The sequence below is a fragment of the Aptenodytes forsteri genome, unplaced genomic scaffold, assembly GCF_000699145.1.
Source record: "Aptenodytes forsteri isolate BGI_AS27 unplaced genomic scaffold, ASM69914v1 Scaffold15, whole genome shotgun sequence".
Classification (NCBI taxonomy): domain Eukaryota; kingdom Metazoa; phylum Chordata; class Aves; order Sphenisciformes; family Spheniscidae; genus Aptenodytes; species Aptenodytes forsteri.
This window is the reverse complement of record NW_008795129.1, coordinates 27,549,101-27,572,120: the sequence shown is the minus strand read 5'-3', so window position 1 is coordinate 27,572,120 and position 23,020 is coordinate 27,549,101. Positions and strand designations below refer to the sequence as shown.

The 23,020-nt window shown below is 48.5% G+C and overlaps 1 protein-coding gene across 1 annotated transcript; it reads right to left on the bottom strand.

The window, feature by feature from the left end:
* Nucleotides 1-508: 508 nt before the first annotated feature.
* PWWP2B (PWWP domain containing 2B) lies at nucleotides 509-20,810 on the bottom strand. Its single transcript, XM_019471654.1, has 4 exons — nucleotides 20,746-20,810; nucleotides 20,182-20,310; nucleotides 13,521-15,174; nucleotides 509-1,042 (listed from the first exon to the last, which is right to left on the bottom strand). Exons 1-3 carry the CDS (start codon nucleotides 20,808-20,810, stop codon nucleotides 13,539-13,541), a joined length of 1,830 nt encoding a protein of 609 aa, XP_019327199.1. The 3' UTR covers nucleotides 509-1,042; nucleotides 13,521-13,538.
* Nucleotides 20,811-23,020: the final 2,210 nt, after the last annotated feature.

The window sequence follows — 23,020 nt, the reverse complement described above, 5'->3', positions numbered from 1 at the left end:
CAAGGGAAAGCTAGACTAATGCAAAACCAAAAAAATTAACCGATACAGTTTCAAAAGCTTGTCCACAGGTCAGTTTAGTTTGTAAACCATTTGTACTCTAAATTTGGTACAAAAGCTGTAGGCTGGTTGTTTCCTGTTTTTTAAAGACTGCTAATCGTTTCTGGTCATGTGTAAGGATGAAGATCCTTTCTATCCAACAACATGTTCAAGAGGCCTTAAATTACACTCGTTGACTAGGTGGGAACACAAAAGTTAGTTCAAAACGTTAATTCACTCTCCAATTGGAGCCATTAGGCTAACCACCCACGTCTACGCAGGCAGCATGAGCAAGCCAAGGCTGTGCTGCATGCTGTTTTAGCTGACTTAAGAAAGCACATGTTTAAGACATAAACCCACCCAAGTTACCAGGTGACTGCTTGCTCATGTACCTGAAAACATTGGTTCTCTCAGCTCTGCAGTAAATTACATGAAAAAGCTTTAACATATGCAATGACAGCCACATAGTTGTGTGTTGCACATTTTCCAAGTTTTAATAGACACAAAAGTGAGTCCATTGTACTTAAGACACTACAATGATTTCATTCTATTGCATGTCCTGCTCCAATTACATTTCTCAGAGTACAGTATTGAGTAAAAGTTTGGTAGCTTTAAAATTAACAAGTGTGTGAAATCTGTAAGTAAAATAAGCAGCAGCAATAATTTTTGGGATTTTATCAAGAATAGCTAACTTTTAAGTAATAAATACATTCCAAGTTGTGGTTTTTGCTGTTCTCCTAGTTCATTGCTGTATGACTTGTCAAATTCTCATTCTAGGGTAAGATATCCTTAAGACTTTCCTGCCAGCCTCACACCAGGAGAGCCACCTAACTCCAAGTCCCGGTGCCTGTCACCTGTCCCAGATGAAAAGCAGTGCAATCTGACAAGGAAACTCGTCCTCCTGCCATACGCATGGCAACCTCCAGATTCTCCTGGGGAGCATGTCAGGATGTTTACAGACTTCGTGACCCTCTAGAAGAACAGCTGTGCTCTTATCTTCTGTTACCTTGAAGAAAGTGAAAGAGGGAGAGGTTACTGCAGGCAGCATGGAACGGACCGGCATTAGCGGCGAGGCACACGCTCCAGGTTTCCTCTAAATATAGCCAGGAATTCTCCTGCTCCCAGCTGGTCCAGCAGGCAAAACCAGCAGCAGCTACAGCTTTGGAAGGAACTCGTCAAGTTAACAAACCCAAAGTAAGAGCGGGAATTTTCTCCAAGACAGACATGGTATGAATTTCAGTGACGAGAATAAATCTTCAGTCTCTGGCTTAAAGACTTTTAAGTCCCCATTCAGGGTGGGTTACTGTAGGTTAGTCTGCCATGAGTCCCTACAGAGAGCGCCACGTGAAGAACATCTGCCTCCACTTTTCAAACACAATCTATAAAATAGGATTATTTTCCCCTTGAGAGCAAGCCGTACAGAAGCTTTTCTAAGTACCTGCAACTGCGCAAGACATCGACCGCTGCTGCAGTGCCCCAATCGCGTTAATGAAGAAGCAGAGCAGCCACGCCACCTTCTCACTCTGCCTCCAGAGATAAAAGACACCCCGCTTCCCTTCGGACCCACCACAGGCTCCCCTTCCCACCCCGGACCGCTGCTCGTTTCAGGCTGCAGAAGCAAGTGCATGCCACAGCAGCACTGTGGATCCCTTGGGACGGCCAGTGTCTCTTGAAGGACCATGCACTGCTCCCCTCCCACGCAGCCATCCGAAGATGACTGTATCCGAGCGCACCAGACCACAACTGACCAGCCTTCAGGCAATGAGAGCACGCAAGATGCTCATTCTGAATTCAGAAGTGCAAAACCATGCACTCTAAATCACAGCTACCAAAAGGTAACAAAACTACCCACGCTTGATGTGTTACACTGCTGTCATCTGGCCTTCTCACCAGATACCAGCCACTAAGACTAAAGGCAGATGACAGGCTTGAAAAGATACATCTACTAGAGAGGGATGTGCCTGTCAAAACAAAAAACTACAAAAGAGAGAAGTCCTCATCTGTACCCTTGCACGCAAGAGGTACTTGCACTGACCCTGTAAGTCAGGTTACAGAGTGGAAGCCTTGAAAGAGTTCAAAGGGAGGATCCATTTGTCTTCATGATCAAGTGAAGAAACGAGAACGCATGTGAAACAACTCAGTGATACAGAAATGAATGAAAAAATGGCATGGAGATCTACACTTACACTTTTCAACTGCAAAAGCATCACTGCACCACACTTCAAACGCCATTCAGCTTGAGCCAGTTCAAAAGTCTGACCAGCCCTAACACACGTCCGTGCCAAAATAAATAATGTGGCCAAGTCAGAACCACAGGACACACAGGCTCAAATCCGTGTTCCTGACAAACAGGATCAATGCTATGAAGCAAAAGATCAAAGACCTTTAAAAACCCCTCACAGTTGAGGTTTGTGACTTGCAAATACAGAGCACAATAAACCAAGAACACCAACACGAAACACAGGAAGATGATCACATTTCCAATGCTGCTGAAAATGCAGCAGCACCTCTTCTGCGGGCATGGAACCAAAAGCGACAACTGATTTGCCCATACTCAGCATCCAGAATGATCTTCAGTATTGCCCATACAATTGAGACTTCAAAGAGCTGGTTGAATACACCATGAACATCTGCCCTAAAACCTATATTCCAGAGAAGGACTGCAATCAGGTTTCATAAACTCCTTCAGTATTTAGCAGAATCATCCTGCTCCTAAGAAACTGGGATGTCTCACAACAAAGCTCTATTACCTATGGTCGACAGAGTATAAATTCATACTTAATCTTGCAGGAGAATCTATTAATTTGCCTTCTGATGAATGGCGAGATTTTCAAGAGCACACAACAAACTCACTTGCAGGCTTATTATCTTACACCTACCAAAGCCTTAGTGAGGTCCATGGACTTGGCAGAATATCCCTCAAATAGTTTTTGCAAAAAGCTGACCCTTGAGAGACAGATTACAGACTGAGAATATTTGGTCTAAACAGGAAAAAAATGCATTTCCTTGTTGGGGAGGTAATGGCAAGCCCTCAGGCCAGTTTTATTCTTTGTGATTTTCACACTTGGAGGAAGGAAGCACGATGCCAAACAACCTCCCAGTGAAGGCTTCTGCCTGTGCAAGGGCAGACGCTGCCCCTTCGTAGGGACAGGGATGAGGCCGAACTGCAGCTGCTCGCTGAGATTACCTGGGGGCAAAGATCAGGGGGATTCTCCCCTCTGGGAGCAGAAAGTTGGTGCTACCAGCAAAATGGCAAACTGCTTTAAAACAGCTGATGCTCCACATCTCGAAATGTTGAAACCTTACCGCCCTGCTCAGCTCTGTGTGCCTGCGGACGGGCAGGCACTTGTCCCCAGCCTGGAAGCACAGAGCTCCACAGCCCAGGCTCGGCAAGGGGACAGAGGCCACCTCCTATGAAAGCTCAGGTGTCTGTTTTAAAAAACCCCTGAGCAGACCCAGGAGTTTTCAACATGTGTTCAAGAGGAGCAACACAGCGACAGTCACTCATATGCTCTCACTTTGCTGGAAAACTTCAGATATTTCTGTTGGGAAGAAAAAAAAATCTTCAAGATGGAGCAGCAGCTTAAACACTACTTTCTGGACATTGCTGTAGCCTCGAAATATGTATGAGTAATGAATACATAACAGACCGACTGACTCAGGACAACGGCATGATCTAGCAGCCCGTGTGCTAAGCTGTATGTTGAAAGGAAAGCCAAGAAAACTCTCCTGAAGCCGAGTGCTTATTCATAATAAAAAAAATGAAGTTTTGGATGAAATAAAGCCATTCACAAATTCAGATTTAACAGCTGCCACAGAGTGCAGAAAGCTGATTTATCTTCTGAGATTACTGCATCCCAAGTGTGTTGATGCGTGGAGACCCTGCTCACACCAGCTCTGCCTGCAGAACCGCTAAGGGGACTCGCACCTTGACCCTTCAGGAGAGACAAGTGCAGGACATCCCTAACACCCCCTCCGTGGCACAGGGAGCACCCTGGGCCCCACACCTTTTGCCTTCGTGAGAGTACCAGGTGCAGCACTGAAGGGGTTCCTGCGTGTACTGGTGTGCTGCTGGGCATCCAGGGCTGCGCCTCCACCACCAGCAGACACTCACAGACTAGCTCCAGGTGAAGACCAAGAGACAAGCACACGTGCCGGAGCCGGAATCAGGAACCCATCTCCTTCAGATGGTTTCTTTGGAAAGCCCCGGAGCGCTGCGGCACTGAAACCCTCTCCCATCACAGTCCTGCGAGTGGCACAAGCCCCGGTTATCCTGCGTGTCCTGGCAGGTTGGGAAGCAATGGCAGCAAGAAGCCTGCTCATTTTCTCCACCCAAGCAGCTTATTTTGACGAATATTTTCTAATCATAATGCAGTTAACAACAGGCTGTAATTGAGCATCGCCAAATCAGTCTTCCTCCAGACATCTCCCCTTGAGGGAAGGGCAGCGAGGCAACCCTGGCTTAAGCTCAGGAGGATCAAGTGGTCATATCTTCCCGCAACCCTGAGGAGGAGGGACAGGGGGCCCAGAGGACCTCTGACAGGCAGTCGACTGGCTCCTGCAGGGCTTCATTTCTAAAGACAGTACCTGCTTAACAGCCTGAGTCATCAGCAGAAGGCAAGGGGAAGGGCAGAGAGGCTGCTGCTGGCAGCAGACTGGGAAAGTCCGTCCTTCCTTCCAATGCTTTCCTCCTGCGGGAGGAGGGCCGGTGTGAGTGGGGGTTACTGGATGGCAGCTGGGACCCCCGTCCCTGACCTGCTGGATGGGGTTTTGGAACCGTCTCCAACTCCCAAGGCATCAGGATCCAGCTGACTTGAACAGGCTGGCAGCTATGTTCTCCAATATTAAACTCTATCATCCGAGCATCTCTATGAAAAATCCTGTATCAGGTTCGAGGGTTTTCTGCTTTTAGAAAGGGTTGCTTTCTGCGTGAAGAAAAGGCTCAAGTTATTGGCTTGAATCAAAATAGAGCAAGTCATCATTCATAAGGGAAGTTAAACTAGTAATTTTGCTGCAATTCATTTCTTCAACTGCAGAGAGCACACAGGAAATACACTTTATAAAGAAAACAAATCTGTCTGATCCTACAATAGCAAGAATCTAATGCAGATTAAACAGGAACTGGTACATCAGTTAAAAGCATTTGCTCCTTCAGAAATTAATCAACTTAATGAAAAAAAGCCTTCATTAATAAAAAATCCCCTGCTCCTCCCTTCCAGAGAGACATGCATACCCAGAGACCAAGAGATGATTATACAACTAATGCAGGGCAGCTGACAGACTTCATGTGGGAAAGACTCAGGCACAAGATGCTGGAGAGCATTTGTGACCCTCTTGCTAAGGCAAGATGAGTCATGTTCGCTTGCACAGGCAGAGGAGCCACACGTGGACCTTTGCTCCATGCTGCATCTGTAGGGACGGGAGCACAAAGAGCCTTCTGCTGCCCACAGGCACTGGGCCCAGCCCGGCAGCCTCGGGACAGGTGGGAGGCACAGCCCTTGCCCTCACGCACCAGATGGATGTCGCCGCCGGTGCGCACAGCAGGACCCCACTCTGCTCCAGGGCAGAGACAGCACCAGGAGAAGTGAAAGAGCACCTTCCAAATGATTGAAGAGCTGGAGATTTGGAGTGCAGGGACTGTAGGTGTGAAGAGCACAAGCACTCCAGAAGTCAAGGTATTAAGCCCCACCTCTGTTGTCATTGCCGGACCCAAGAAGCCTACTTCAGATGTACGTAATCTCAGGATGTGAGTTCATAAACTAGTTAATGCAAAACCCACATATTCTGTAAAGGTACATACAGAGTGCAAAACAGATGCATCAAGCAGATTAAAAAAAATAAACCAGGCACCAGCTCATCCTCATCTAGTTTGCAGGATAAAGGCAAGCAGCTTCCTTAAGTCTTTTATTAGGCAGAAGTTACGGAGTTTGTCACTCAGCCCACACACTCCCATTCACCTTGATCCCTGTGTCAGCGATGGGTACTTACAGAAAAAACAAAACACATATCAAGGCTGAAAAACAACAGTTTGCAAGTTTTTCAACATTTAAGAGTCTTCACATTGATTTTGGGTTCAAAGTTCTACCTTTCACACCTAAGCATTAAAATGGGAAATATTAAAATGGGAAATATTTGTGTCACCCTGTTGTGTCACCAGGCCTCACGAGCCAAGCAGCTGCATGTGGCATTAACAATGCACGGCTATTGTATAAAGATTTTGTTCATTCCTCTCCTTCAGAGTAACAGGCACCCTTCTTTACACAGAGCTATCCCCAAGTTTCCAAAAATCCTGTATTCCTTCTTGGCCCAAAGTAGCCTTTCTGTATGTGCAACTTGGTGGTGCTCAAGACTTTGCAAGTATCTGCTTAACCGCAACAGAAGTAGGATGAACTTTTGAGCCTTACCTAGAGGCAAGAGGACTCCCTTGGTAAGGGCTTTACCCCTTCGGCTGACCAGTGCTGCTCACTCCAAACTGCACGTCAGCCAGCCCTCTGCCTGAGGTCCCACCCTGCCATGCTCGCTGTGCTTGATGTGAAAAGGGGAATTGTAGCCGCAGTTTTAGACACCTCCATTTGAGTTTAAAAACCAAATGAGTAAATAAATGCAATTCAGGAAAAGCTACAGAAATTTCATTTTTACTTCTTACAGGAAGTCACACTATTTGTAAAAGTTTTCAAAGCAGCAAATTTCCAGGCTCTGTCCAGACAGCTCTCCTCACCACGTGGACATGGCCTCTCTCTCCCACCCCAGGAAGCAGCACTGTGGAAGGGGCTGCTCTGCGGAGCCTGGCCCCCTGCGCGCTTCACTGAAAGCACCCGTCGCCCTGAGCCCCCAGCACAGACCCAGCTCCTGCACAGATCCAACCAGCACCGAGTGCACAGCAGGCTAGTGACACCGCAAGAGGGACACCCACCCTCTCCGCTCACCGTGGGCACACTTGGCTAGCACAACTAGCAGATACCCAAAGCTTCAGATGGGGCTTGGAGATCCTCAGTCCAGAGAGCAGCTTGCTCTGCTTCCAAGGGAGTTGTTAAGCCTTTCGGTTGATACAAATTTCCTTCGGCAGCTGAAGTTACAGCTCACATAAGCAGATCGCATTCTTGGGCATCTACACAGCTCGTGTGCAGTTAGAAATAGCACAATGTATGGCTTGCTGGCATTTCCAAAAACTATGCCTGGGAGCAGAGCATGGAGGGAAAGAGGGGCAACCGATGGCACAAACAGGGAGAAGCAGCACGGATCTAGCTGTCTCCAAATGCAGTCGCAGTGGTCACAAGACAAACGTGCAAACGCTTTCGGGAACAGGAAAATCAGCAGGATGCCACCAGACGTGCAGCTCCAGACGTCCAGCGCTGGGGCACACAAGTATGCAATGCAGTCTATTTTAGACTTGTTCTCCTACTTTGTATTAGTATGCAGAGACGCTGACTCCAAGCTGTTTGGAGGAAGACTGAGAAACAGTAATTAAGTTGGATGCTTGGTTTTAGTTGACTGAACCATCTAGAAACCAGGCCAAGAAAAATCTCAAGCATTCATCTTCTGGGCTGAAATATTTCACGTTACCAGGCAGGTGTTTTTAAACTTTAGCTATCACAGCAATCACCACCACACATAAAGTTGTACGACCTTTTTGTGCCACTGGTAGAGCAGAAGAGAAGAGGTAAAAGGAAAAAGAAGAGTGATTTATGTTGCTTCATAAACTGCTGGCAAGCAGTACTGGCTACATGCACATACAAAGCCCTGAACATCTTTGAAGGTGAAGTCATAACCCAATGTTCCAAATTTTATGTTAGCGCTTACTATACATAGCAAGTATGCAATAAGCTTTGATTTTGTTGTACATAGTAGCACTGTGCTTTTTGTGATGAATGGCTAAACGTACTGATACTGAGGGTCTATTAAGCTAATAGCAGTAAAATTAAAACCTTCAAAAGCCAGTATTTTCAAGTTTAATGGTTCCACAGCCACAGCTTGGGCACAGAGGGGATAAAGAGAGGGAGGAAGAATAAAGGATTTTCCAGACTGAAAAAGCAAATGAATATACATATTGTAAACTTGTTTCATATACATCTCTGCGTGAAAATCTACAAGCAATTTTTATAAAAAGTTTTACTGCATGAAAGGGCTGTGGGCAGGGAGGGGAGGTGTGTCATGAGGAGCCATTCAGGAGGATCACAGATTAGAACAAGAGACCCAGCCTCGCGGCACTGCAGGATTTGCTCAGCCTGCCGAGGGCCCTGTACCTGCACAGACCAGCACTCTAACCACACAGCGGGGCTGGAGCAACACACACTCCTTGAAAAGCCCCCGATCCCACCACATGATGTGCTTCCTGGAGCACGGACAGGGCAGCCTTAGGAAACGTGGGTCTCCTTCCCTCCTGCACCCCAGCCTGTGGCAGAGCTGGAGCTGTGGCCCCATCGACTACTAGTCCCCAACACCACGTGTATGACACCAGCCCTGAAGGGTCCACCCCTGCCCTGTGCAGGGGTTCCCTTCCAGACCAGGAGCATGCTCAGCACACTGCATCGCACGCCCTTCGACTGCATCTCTCTGGTGGCTGAACGCAATGCCCTGGGTATGCCAGCAAACCTCTTTGTTATAAAACCAGAAATAAGCTGGGGTGCTCATCACTGTGAAAGACAACAGAAGAGCAGTTGTTTGGCTCAAGGAATTTGAAGTTTATGCAGCTGCAAGTTTAAATATGGCATTATCATGGAAGTGAACAGAAAGCAAAATGCAAAAGCACATGAGATTTTCTTATTCCCAAGAAAAAAGTCAAGGCTGGAGTGCCAAAGCCCGCAGGTCTGGATCTCAGAGCAGGTCCCACACACAGGCCTACTGCCCCTGCTGAGAAACGCGTGCTTGGCACGCCGCAGGCAACACCCCAGCTCTCGAAGACTTTCCTGACTATCTGAAACAACTCTGGAGACAAGTGTCCCACAGCCAAAACGGATGATGGATGACAAGCATCCAAGCAGGCCCACAGCCCAGCCTCACAGGCAGTTACACAGGGAAGGGGGGTGGAATGCCACAGGAATGAGGGAAGCAAAGCCACCTCTATCAGGATGGACTGGAAGGACAGCTGCCCCTTGCGCATTGAGAGGTCACCTGCGTGGGCAGCCACTTCTGCAGCCACTGCTTCCCACGGGGAGCTCAGTACCACCCCGGGCAAACAGCCCCAAGATGTCCATCCCTGGTGACACCATCGTGACTTCCTGAACATCAGGCTTATCTTCTTCTGGCCTTCTCCTGGCACGCATGGCAGTGCGCCCAGCTGTGCCCCCTGCCCCTCTGGCCACGTCTCTGCGATACCAGCACCCCCAGGCCCCCCTTTTCAGCAGGCCACCTCTTCAGCTCTCAGCCACAGGCAGCAGGGGAGGGAAGCGAGCAGCCGAAGCAATCCCAAGGAGCAGCAAACACAACCACACAACCCCAGCTAGCGTTGCCTCAGGTATCCCACACCTGGAGGAGGAAGCAGTGCTGTGAAGCGCAGGCCTTGCCAAGAGCAGCCAGGCCATGGCCTCGCTCTGACTTCCCGGCCCTCAGACGGGCTTTCCTTACGAGAAAGGCAAACATCCTTCGCTCTGGGCTAGGGGCAACCAGCCTTTGTGCTCAAGGCAGCCATGGTGAGGGATCGGGCTGCACCCCGGCTACCACCCTGCAGGACAGGGCTGCTGACACAGTGCGGGGGCCTGGCATACCAGCAGGTCAGACTCCACGGGGAAGTAATGCCGTCCATTATCCTGGCACTACCAGAGCCTTGGGTCTGGTCACAGCCACCTTCTGCTAAGAACAGAGGCCTGTGGTCATAAAAGCATGACAAGTGGAGGTGAGCCAGTATCTGGTGCTTTAAAACCAGGTAAGAGTAACTCACCAAGTGCCCAGCTACAGCACAGACGTCTCTGCAGCACGGGCAGCGTGATAGCAGCTCTCTGCACGTGACACACAAGTAGAAGCTACAAAGTGGCATGAGAAGATGCTGAGTGGGCATTTTTCTCCTGGCACTACTCTAAACCAAGAATGTCTTACAAACTTGACTTCTACAGATTGCTAGTCTCCCTGTTGTTTTTCCAGAAACCTTGTTTTACTAGTCAGTTAACGACAGTGTTTTAATAAAGTATTTTCTTTGCAAGAAAAGTGTAAGAACAGAATAAAAACATAAAATGATACCAGCTTTTGCAGCCCAAACCAAGTTTAAAAAAAAATCCAGTTGCTTCCAGTTTTAGATGCATTCACAAATTACCTGAGTTGTTTGTACATTTTTTCCAGTAATTACCCTCCATGCTTTGCAGAACAGCATCACATGCCAGAAGACAGAAAATTTCACAACAGAAAATGTCAACAGTTGCAAACTTCTGCCGTGCCCAGGATTAGCACAAGTGGCATTAGCAAAGTGCTGCTGCTGAAGGCACCTCCTGGACTCTTGTTCTTGTTCTGTGCTAACGATACCGAGCCCTTGTGCAGCCGCCGACGAAGTCGCAGCACAATGGATTTTACAGCAGCAACGTGCAACACTACCAGTCAGATGTCTGCTCTTAGAAACTACTTTAACAGATGTAAGGCTGTACTGCCTTGAAAAAGCCTCAAAGCTTTCAGATATTTAACCGTAGCTCAAACGTCATTGTGGTCCTAGGACTCAGGAATTGCAAACGTTAGTGAAAACTTGAGTTACACGATTCAGGAAAGAACAGTTGATGAGCAACTGATGGAAACATGTCAGTTCTACCTTAGAGAAATTCAGGGAAATCAATAAAATTCAATCCTCCTGAATGGAGAGAATTAGGTGCAGGGCAAGTCTCCGAAATAATGAGTTGTTTTATAAGTGATGTACCAAAAGACTGGACATGCTGGTCTAATCAGGAATCTAAGTAAATGTGACACGTGGAACATGGGAAGTTGTTTTGTTCTGCTTTTCTAGTTTTGAGCAACTGCAGCTGTTTGTCCAACTATCATGTCATCTCCAGACAGGCAGACTGTGTTGGCAGCTCACCTTAGACACATGTAAGGCAGAAAATCATCTGTGGAAAGCCAGCTGAAGGAGGCCAATGAAATGGCGATAGGCTTTAAATGTATCTATATACCCATATATACACAGAGGTTTGGCTGAAGGGTACAGAGGGAAGGGAGGGTCTGGTCCAATCCAGGCCATCCCATCATTTTCTTATCATTCTCAACATGTTCTTCTTTCCCCCAGCTTACAGACCTGCTCCACCACTTCTGCTCTGTACCTATAGCTCAGATACCCACTGTGTCTGCAATAACCCAGGTCTCCTCCAGAGCAAGTGCTTCTTTTCCTTCTTGAGGCCTTGCCCCACAGCCTTTCACGCCACACCTCGTGGCCAGGTCTTACCATTAGCACCACATCTGCAGTGGTCCTACTGGTAAGAATGGGCAGCATTTTCCTTAGGCTAACGTGCGATGGGCAAACATCATCCCATTTTGACTTCCAGGTCTGGACTTTGAGCTCGTCTTGGCCACACACTTTCCTACTCCGCATGGACTGACTGGCACAGCCAATCTGACTGATCTGAAGCATTAGGTGCTTCTTCACCCTGTCCCTTCTCCTCCCCAGGAGCCACCAGATGTGGCATACCAGCCCACCCGGAGCTCAAAACAGCAAAGACAGCTATCAGTAACAGTGACAACATCTGGTCTGCTAAAGCTGTCCCAAACTGCACATACAAACACAGTGAAGACAGTTGAGAAGGATGAAGCTTTGCTGCCTTTTAAATAGAGCACTGTTCATACAGGAGCGATGGATTTTGACCATGATTCTTTCATTGGCGAGGACAGCGTATTCTGGGCATCAGGTTTATTTATACTCCAGATCTAGCTAATAGGAGTTTGGGTCCAATCCAAACATTCTTGATATAATAAAGTCTTTAGCCAGAGTTAAGCAGCATTTGAAGGGGCAAGATCAAGGATGAAGCTTAAATGCTACTGCTGCAGTTACACATTTTTACTTGCTCGAAGGTCCAGTCGTCCAGACACCCTGAGCACACAGGATGAACATGTCACACTCCGATTATTTACTCCAGCCAGGCTTGCTGGGATGGAATAACAACTCAAGCAAAGCAAGTCCTTCATCACACTCAAGCAAGTGGTGAAGTCCCATGACAGAGGGTACAAAAAAATTCCTTTTTCTCCCCTCAGAATTACATGAGCACTGACCATCATAGTCCCACTGCATTAAAATAGCTTAGATAGAGAAGAACACAGTCTACAGCAGGAGTGGTAGCGGCTTGTGTACACACAGTCCTTCTAGCACAAAAAAAGTAGAAAAATTTAGGGGACAACATAATAAACCACAGCATATAAAGCAAGACCTCTGACAACAAGACTCTTCCTAATGATTAGTTATGGTTTTCAGACAAAAAGTTAATCCCTCCCCTTGTTTAACAGTATCACAGATGAAGTCTTGTCTAGATAGTGACGACTGGAAGGTTGTAAAATGGTTCTAGATCTTATTCAAGTTGCTGGAGTTTTCCCATGGACTTCACTGAGGGCAGCCTAGTAGGCAGCATCAACTGAAATTACAGATAGTATTTCTATTCCTAGTCACACCACATCCTGTATTTTCAGGCACCAGATTTTCATCCTGGGCAAAGTTTTGACTGTTTGATGAGAAAGGGAGTCCCATCCCCCTCCATGCTTGCAACCAGTAAAAGCAAAACGTGGAGGCATTACAGAGAATCAGCTCCCACATTTATGTTCCCACCTTATGTCCTCAAAGAGGTTGCAGGTGAAGCCCAAAAGAATTTAATTTGATTTTCCAGGCCATTCCCCAGCAACGCACCAACATTTCAGACACAAACCAAAACCCAAGTGCTGTGAGAAACGTTGAAATACTGTTCCCCAGTTAAAGACAATTTTGGTACAATTATTTTGAAGAACCATAAAGAAAGTGCCTTCATAAGAAATCCATACCAGAGGGGTCAGAGAAACTGCAGGGGAGCAAAGGGCCTCCAAGGGCCCTTAACTGTTATGGGTAACTGCTGGGCATCAGTACCTAGATATGATAAATATAATCTCAATTCCAAGAAGAGTTTTAGTTCTTTGAACCAAGAGATATTTCAAAGAAACTTAAAGTCTGGGACCTATTAGCCCTCCAGCCACACAGGATTAGTTTTGACGCAAATGAATTACCCTCAATACTCGCCACATCCTAGCTGTAAACGGCACTCGCTGAAACGTGACTACAATTTTATTAGCTCTTTGAGCAAGCAATGTTTGCTTCCTCACAATGTCAACTGCTTTGTACTCCCCTCTGGAAGTAGGGGCTCCAATTCCCATGGTCCCCTCAAAGGTTTGGAACTAAAGGCTCTTAACTCTGAAATTACCAACAACAACAGCCAGGCATTTAAGTTTAACAATTGTCAACCTCAGTTTTTAAGGAAAAACAAATGCAAACAAACAGTGGAACGTAGATAAAAAACACAAGGAGGTTTTTCATGGGAAGCGTTAGTCCAGCAAGCACTCACCTGATACTGGAGGCAAAGTTATGTCTCGAACTGCGTTAAGAGATCTCTTATTTCTGGAGTCAGATGCTCTACTGCCTTTGCAGCTTCTGTGATAGCTTTCCGATACATCCCTTTCTTCTTGCGATTAAATCTCAGTTTGAAAAATTCAGAGAAAGGAGAGAGTTTTGAAACAGATAAGAATGAAGTCGTCGGAGAACCAAACCATGATACTTTAGCTTCTCGCCATGAAGGTTCCCCATTTTCCTTCTGGCTAAGGTTTATGTCAAGAACACGTGCTGGCCACCATGGAAAACCATGAATTTTACCCCAAACAATATCCCCCACTGAAACAGTTCTTCCATCTTCCGTGACGCATTTAGACACACTTTGGGTATGCAGTCTAACTGTTAGTGGCGGCACAATTTTACGCTCATCTTTTGAAGATGAAGAGACGGATGCATCATCACCAGGCAAAAAGTCACACATTTCTGGTGATGTTACTTCTGAACTAGAAGACTTGGATTCGTCTAGACTGTCGTTACTACACACCGATAAACTAGAAGAATCTGCTTTTCTTTTACGATAATTCATAAGGAAAGCCAAGTTATCATGTCCATCTTTACCTTGGGGAAATCTTTTAAAGTCATCATCTTCACCTGAACTCCCTGAAGATATCTCAGCTAAACTTCTGTCTGTGGATTCATCATTGTAAAATGCGCCAGGATTGGACTCCCTGCTGTTCTGAAGGACATTTATTTCATCAATAAGTTCTGCCTTATAAATTGAAACGCTCTGACCATCATTGATGCGATGGGGCTTCAGCCGTATCTTTGGGGGTGGGACATCCGCACTGGAATGCACCGGCCGCGTGAGCTTCAGTTTTGGAATGGAAGCAAGCTGGCTGCCTGCTGACTTGTCCATTAAGCATTTGGTTTCTCGACCCCGTTCAGAGTCTCTGGTCTCCTCTTGGTCCTCCCCTCCGTTCTGCAATATTCGCTCTGGACAAAATGGTTTGACTGAGCCGTGAACCCGGGAAGGGATTTTTACAACTTCTCCTTTCCCTTGTGGAGTACTGTAGGATATTTTTATAACTGGTGTTCGATGTACTAGTTCCCCAGAAAACTTGTCATCCTCTCTCTTTTCTCTTTTGTTCCTCTTCTCCGTGTAGTCGGAGTCACTGTGCTTTTTCTGCTCTTTGTCCTGAATGTTCAGCTTCCTCCTGGTTTTAGCGTTCTGCCTAGCTGTGTTTGCATCCTCAGGGTTCAGAGTGTTTTTACACTTCTCACAGAGCACCTGTCTTGGCCGGAGCCTGATAGTGCTCATGATAAGCCTTCCTGGGTCTCTATTCCGCGACAAACGCCTCCTTGTCCTCTTTATAGTCCGTGGTGGTGGCTGAGGAACCCACTGGTTGTACGTGTGCCGTAGCCATAGCGGACGAGGAAAGGGAGCTCCCTCAAAGTACGGGGGATAAGGAGGAAGGCTGCCAGGCAGTGGGGGAGGCAGGAGGGGAGGTACTTGCTCATCACCGCTTCCTTTGGGAGGCTTTTCACCAGTGGGTGGTGGCTCCCTTTCGCCCTGCACAGCATCTCCACCATCACCAACTCCATTAGCGCAAGCGTCAGCAGGAGGGTCCTCGTGCTTGGGAAAGGAGGACGGGAGACAAAACAATCCGGATCTAAAACAGGGCGAGAAGGACAGGGAGGGAAAGAGACAGAGTCAGGATGTTTGAAAGGTGCTTCTCTGGGAAGACTGCGCAAAACAAACATGCTAGTTTCTTAAAAAAAAAAAACAAACCACAAAGCAAAACCAAACAGAAACCCCCCAAAAAAACCTCCCACAACTTGCACATACTAAGAACACAACATTTTCCCTTGACTTTTAAGACAAGGCAGCCAACTCTGCCACTGAAAAATAAAATAGCATTTCAAAATTTAGGAAAGGTGTCCTACTCTTCTGCCAGAAAAGGTGTGGATATCAAAAATCTCTATTTCCATGAACTATTTGCACAAAGCTTTGCTCTAAGAAGTTTGAAGTTTTATCATGCAAAACAGTTTACTTTATCAGCAGGCTGGTAAAGCCACGAGGAGGGTTGTGATACAGATTATACAAGCCTTCTGGGAGCTACTAAACTTCCTTTCTTCACACTGTACTTGCCTGGCTGATTTTTCAGCTTCTTATTCAAAATCTGAACAACCTGACTTGGATGGATACTTGCACTTTCAAGCCACAGGTCAACCAGTACACAGCTCTGCAACTCTGCTCCTGGTCTTTCCATATATGACCTTATTTGTTAAAATAAGGAATACACTACTACTTCAGAATAGCAAGATTAAGAATGATTATGTACTACTGTCCAGTGCCAAGTCTCATTACAGACTACCAAAGTCTGGATACAGTATCTTGCACAGATACTGGCAAAAGCAAATCCTCTGAAACACTGAAACTCACAACTGTGATTCATGCCTTTGCGTTTCTGCACCAGAACTTATGCCCTTGGCCTGACATTAGAAATATTATGCTAACACACCACTTGGACAAATATTTGCCCTGAAACACCAACTCAGAACAGGCAATGCTCGCTGTCTTGGCTTTCCAGAGATAATTCTGTAGAGAATACACCATCAGTGAAGTGTTTCAGCTTTTTCAATAATAACAAAATGCTGTACGGGTGAGCCATGAAGAAGCCACAAAGATGGAGAACAGCTACAGACCAAACACTAGTTTTAGTTCAGGAGGCTACATTCCCCATTGGCCTCCTCGCTAGCCATCGTTTTTCATCCAGCCACTACCAAGGGAGGAGTTTCTTGGTAGTGTTACAGAGAGGACTTTGGCAACCGTTACACAGAAGGGCACTGAAGAGAAGTTGAAGGCATCCACTCAGTCACAGATCCCCTTATCAAGAGAAGCACAAAGTCACTGCCAACGGAGAGAAGCCTCCTCCCTCCACCCAGACTCCCAGCGCCTGCCACACTGCTTTGCTGCGGGAAGGATCCTAAAAATGTCACCTCCCCTCACCAGGCACAGGCGAGGAGGCCTCTCCTTCCCACAGAAGCACCAGCAGAAAGCAGCGTTACCAAAGGTCACGAACCATCTGAGATGAGAGACAAAAAAGAGCACGGCTTTTTAAGCAGATCACAGGAGAATGGGGAACATGGATCGCATTTATTATGGCTCTAATCCACTGGCTTCATTCTCCTTTTCTCAGACAACTACAGACTGTATCTCTCTCACCTGATTTCCATGAAGACTCCCACCATGTTTAAAAATAAAGCTTGCATAAACTAATCAAGCAGGAATTAGTCTGATTCTGGTACCAAGTCATTGCCCTTCTCTGAAATAAAAAGAACCACTGAGTTACCTGGACTCTGAAAAGTCCTTTCCCATTACTCAAAGAGTAAGAGTGCAACAACTTGCTGTTTTAGATGACAGTTTAGTTTAACTGGGAAGCTCCAAGTTCGAATGCTAGTGAGTCAAGAGGATTAAGATGTTGAAACAGCATAATTTGGAACAAAATGTTTTTGTTCTAAGAGTTGTTTTTTTTTTTTAAACAGAGACAACTGAGAATGTAGGTGTCTTTCAAACAACAACCAAGAAAGCAAGTACAGTTTGTACAGCCAAACAAAGATGTCAGCATCATTCATAAAACAACTGAAAGTGATATCATTTCTGAAGCTCTGGCTATAAATTTGGGTTATTTCATGCAATGAGACTGTCTGATTTGGTCACACCAGAAAACTGTACAAGTCTTCTGTGGACACAAGCCCAGCTCCCTCTGCTCCTGCAGGCAAGCCCGGATCCTGTCTGCTCTCCACAGCCTGGCTCCGAGCAGGCAAACGTGCAGGCAGGTCCATCAAATCCACTTCCTTCCTGAGGATCTGGCATGGCACGAAGCTTCTCGCTTGACAGAAGCAAAATACTCGAAGGTTAACTTCATGGGATTATTTACGCTTGTAAAGTTAACGTATTAGCACGTCATAACCCTGCTAGATTTGAAACAGCCCACCTTGCCACAGGAACATGCTCCCGCAGCCCCCAGCCTCATGGCAGCACACGGGTCAATACCCTCCCTAGGGAGCGCAGCAGGGCAAGAAACGAGCGTGCCTGTGCTCGGGTACCTGTGCCCTGCTGCCATCGCATGGCCCTGGACTAAGGCTAACCCTAACCATAGTGGGACTGGGAGCAGCCGCGGACCCTCAGCAGCCCTCCTGCTCTGCCTGGTGAGGGAGCACAGGCCAGCAGGGACACCAGGGCTCACACCTGCACCATACAGGCAGCTCATGATAAACACTTCAGAGAAGAGCAGTGGCTGTTAAGTCATTTTAACCAGAAGCCTTTTAGGCTGGAGTTCTGCCATTTTAGACCTGCCACAAAAATACAAGGAAAAAAGCCCAAATGATCAGGAAGAGCCCCCTGTGGCAGGGACTTCTCACCCAGAATCAGCCACTGCCCTGTGCCAGAGCATTGCTTCAGCAGTTCTTCAGCCCAAAGACACAGTAGCACTAGCAGTCTGAGAGAAAATACACCACCTGCCTTGCCCGAGGGATTACACAAACTGCCATGCTGAACAACAAAGCAGCTTAAGATTAATTTTCGATGGCAGTGGCTTCCACATGCCCAGGTAGTGGCTCTGGCAGGGAGGGCCACAGCCGGGCAGGGGCAGCAACAGATGAGCTCTGCAAATCCTGCTGCGGCACGGTGGGGCGGCAGAACTGCTCCTACGCTGGTGCTGGGGCAGCCAACCACTGCATCCCGCCATGGCATCCAACAGCACCAGGGAGAGCTGTGCTCTGCACGGCCACAGCACAGGGTGCCAGGAATTGTAAGATATGCAGCCAGGTGTGCTGACTATGTGGCTAAGTCTTTCCTGCTCTGTTCCGGGCTTGGGACCCCCTGGTGCAAAGGCAGCACAGCGGGAGCTCACAGGCTCCCTCCTCTCCCTGCGTGCACTCACAAGCGTCCCTGCCTGGGGGAGTTTCAGCAGGGCACCCAGCACCTCCCGCTGCAGCTGTGCTCCCTGGACCGGGCATTCCTACAGGCAGACCGCAAGGGCAGCCATGGTAAATTACAGCCCCTGCAGCTCCTCCAGCAGCACCTCCGGCTCCAGCCAGGACACCAGGAACCTGTGCATGCCCCCACCTGTTCAAGGTCACCACACGGGTGCCCTGGCACATCGCCACAGCCAGAGCGCATGGGTGACAGACACGCTTGCTCCCGAGGGGCCTCTAGTTCTTTTCCTTCATACTGGAAGTGTCTCCAAAGGCTAAGAAAGCAGTTTTGCTGAGACATCATCCCTCTTGCAGTCTGCCTACACGCCAGTTCTGGGCAGAGATAAGAAGAGTTCTGCCATCTTACCCGCCTGCCTGCCTCCCCACGAGACTATGTGCACCCTGGCCCTACTTCGCAGGCACAGGGGGAAGGAAAACAGCCCCAGAGAGGCCATGCACAGAGCATCTCCTATCTCATCACCGCATCATCAGGTGCCAGGCACCTGTTCAGCACGAGTGAACAACCACCGTCACCCAAGGCTACTTTCGGTTTCTCTATCCCTCCACACTATGTACTCCTGATGGGGATGCACTGAAAGACCGAGCTCCTTCAGGCTCCTTCAGCCACGGGAAGACCAACTAAAAGCGATTAAGTCCTACCCTTGGAGAGCGCTCGCCAGGGACTGTGCCCACAGCCCCCAGTGCTCTCCCCGTTGCCGCCCCCCTCACCCAGCCTGAAGCTGCCTTCCACGCAGGCACAGCTCCTTGTAAGAGGATTTAGCTCCGGTGTCTTTCCACCCACTGCAGAACAAGAAACATTTCATCTGACACACTTCGCTTTCCAGGAGACGCTCACTTTTACCACAAGGAGAAATATCAATTTCACTAGCCTTCCCTACATCCCCCAGGCTTTTTTGCAGGAATCTGGATGTAATTAATGTATTTCTTCTACCTACTTACTGTCACTATTGATTCTGCATATTTAAACCCATTCAACTAAGATGAAGGTGCCTGAGTTTGTGGGTTAGGGGCATGAGTGCACGTGCAGGTATTACGAGCAGCAGGAAATACTGCAGAATGCGATTTCACCCTGTTTGTAATCCTCCTTTCTGGGGCAGACATAGCCAAATGGACTAAGTTACCTCAATCCAACCTCTGCTTGGAAGAGAAGACACCATCCTCTGATTTATACTCACGCATAATTAAAAAATAACTAATTATAAGTTCAGTTGCAGCAAAATTGCCAAGTCTTGTTATCAAAGACACTGTAACTGCAGTCAAAATGCATTTAAATCTCCTCATGAGCATGGACGCTATGTAGCTTACTGTCTAGAAGAGCAAATTTATTAGAAGCAAGTAACTGCTAGTCACTCGATAATAAGTACTGGTGCTTGCTGCATGCACTATCTAGGCTGCAGCCAGAAAGGGATGCCTGTAGGAAGGAAATAACCATTTTTTCTTCAAATAATTCCACAGCTATTGGAAAAGTCAGGCATGCATTTTTAACTACATCCCACTGCTCCCAAAGGCACAGGGGAGAAGGCAGGCTGCAGGCAGGCAGGCACACCAGTACACAGGGCAGAAGGCAGGCTGGAGGCAGGCAGGCACGCTCCTGCCCACAGCCACTCCTGCTTCCCACGCAAGCTGTCTGCAGGCCGAGCCCCCATAAACCTGCGCAGGCAGTTTCGGGTTCAAACCTGCGCCTGCTTCTTTGCAGCTGAAATAACGGGAGTCCACCAGTGGGACCTGGATGGAGAGGGATCTCCTGACTGCCTGCATGCTGGGGGTTGCAGGCCTGCCTCCTGCTCAGCTCCCCATGCCACCTGCTACATTTTAGGAGAAACAAACCAGATTCATCTGTGTAATGCTAAAACCAGTTTAAAACACAAAAGAAAGCTGAAGAGCCACCATACAGGCTTTCCCTCTCTTTTGGGGTTCTCCCCTCTTTTTGTACAGGTAAAACAACCCACTCTGGTTGCTCCTCTCCTGCCAGACCCGTCCCACTGCCCACACAGCCCCCCCTCTCCAGTGGGGCGCTGGCACAGCATCGACTGCTGCCCGGAGGGCACAGCAGAGCACGCGATAACCCCCGCACAGGGCACAGGCTGGTGAGAGACACCTCTCTTCATTAGCATGGCAACGGGGAGGAGGAGGGAAAACACTTTTGCCACATCTCTGTTTTGGACTAGTTTCGGGGCCTTCAGAGTTCAGCACCAAGCTGACAAATTCCTACTGCCTTTGGGACACATCTTGACCTTTACCTTCCAACCAGTAGCAGACAGGCTCCTGTTAATGAGGTGGGCAAGATCTCTTCTTCCCTCCACATCTCAAATTTAGGGTCGCTGCAGTGGAGGTGCTTTCAGCCTGCTCCCCACACTCACCCGAAGTCACCAAGGTCCACCAGGAGCCAGGCACTCACCTCACATATGACACTTCCTTCCTGTTGACCAGCCACAGCCAGAGGCCATGGCTCTCCAGCCACATGTCAGCCACCATGTCACAGGCTTACTATGGTCATCACAGGCCAGCCAGTGCTCAGGACCACCACGGATGGGATGAGGCCCCACCAGTTTCTCTACTGTCAAGTTCTGCAAAATACCCAAAGGCAGGAGACCACCTGGCCCACCGCCTGGTCCCCCGGCCCCATAGGGTGAGGCTCTCCTCCCAGTGCTGCAAGAGACTCGTGGAAGCTGACATCTCTACCCAGGGCTTCTGGAGACACAGGTGGGATGTGCTCCCACTCCATCACAGCCCTAAAACGATGATTAAAATGCAGTGCCAGGTGGCACCCAGAAGCCAGACTGCTTTTCTTCATATTTCTCTACCTGAAGCAGCACTACCATACCAACGGGTTATGAAACTGGCCCACTCAAAGATTTTAGCTTCTTTTAGGGAGGTGAGAAGCAGCAGCAATCCCATCCCTGTGTAACCTTGGAGGCAGGTGGGCCTATCCGAAGGCTCACCTTTTGCCACAGACAAGTCTGATCGTTAGAGATGATAATTACTGGGGCGGGTGGGAGGAGATGGGGGCAGCTATCCTACTCATGAGTTGAAACACATTAACAAAATGTCTTCCTTCTGCCCTCCCCGTTCCACTTCAAGTCAGAAAGGAGGACGCTGCCTCAGCATCCCCACTGCAGGTCCAGGCAGCCCCCGGCCAAGCCACAGGTTCTCCGGTCGATGGGACAGCAGTGGAACGAGCACCAACCCTCGGAGACAACTCCACCGCTCAGGTGACAGTGGGCCATCTGTTCCCCTCCCACCCCAGCAGAGATCAGCCCAGACAGGGCTGGGTTAGTGATGGGCTCCAGAAGCACCTTAAAGCCTGGGAGGAAACACCCATCTGGTCATTTCTTGGATCCACTGGGGGCAGAGGGGGCAAAAAGAAGAAAAAAGTCACAGAGAAAGGTTAGGGGGAAAAAAACCCCAGGTAAAAAAGTGTACGCTGTCACTAATGCGGAAGGCAACTGGAATGTGAAAAGATAGAAACAGCTGGCTTTTTGAACTGACTGAAGACATGCCTACCGCTCACTGTTTTGGCTGGAACGAGACACCAAGCAGGGTTTATAGACTGTTAATAGAGTTAGATGCCTGAATACTTTTGAAAATCTGGCTCCAATTTTCTGGGATAGCCATGTGAAACTAAATAAACTATGAAAATTAAGTTCAGAAGTCTTGCTTCATACATCTTCTAAGCAGCATTACAGAGGTGAAGCTGGCTGTACTCCTACCCAGCACTAACCTGACAATTCATTTATTGAGCAGACAGAAACCAAACCCCTCTTCTTAACTTTAACACAGCATAGAGAAAAGGCGACCAGCTTCGGTGCGTTAGTCCTTGGGACGGCTGTACTACTATCAGTGCATTTAAAGATGCTTTAAAAGTTAGTATGGTTTTGCAATAAAGCATCCACTGCGTGAATGTCTTCCCTACCCTTCAGAAGAACAGGCCTTTCATGCCCTTCATCAGGGAAATGCCCCTCTCCACGTCAGAGGGGATCTCGACCTCTTCAGAGCCAGCGCTACACATCCACCCAGCCGTGCTGTGGCAGAAGGCAGGACCACGGGGGTCTGCTGCTGCCACAGTGAAACAAGAAACCCGAGAGAAGATACTCCAAGATCCCCTGGAAATTATCGTCACAGCCAACCGAAACAGCAGAGCGGCCAGGTTAGCGCAGCACAGCTCTAACGGAGGGGAGGAGGGCGGTCACAAGGCGACAGGGAGCTCCAGGGTGGCCCCGGCGGTGGGATGGACCCGCGGTGCCGCTTCAGAGCCGCTGGCGACGGAGGGGAGAAAGGGGAAGAAAATGGCAAAACCGGCCAGGCTGCAGCCTCCTCCCGCGGGCGACCAGGCGACGCGGGGGCTGTCGCTGCACAAGGTCGGCGGGTTCTCGCAGCGGAGGGGAGCTGGCGAGCGGGCAGCCCCAGTGCCCGGCCGGGACGCGGCGCTGCGCAGGCGGGAGCGGGGCCGGGAGGGCAGCGTGGGGCAGGGACACGCTCACCCCAGGCCGTGTGCGAAGGCAGCGGCCGGCCCCA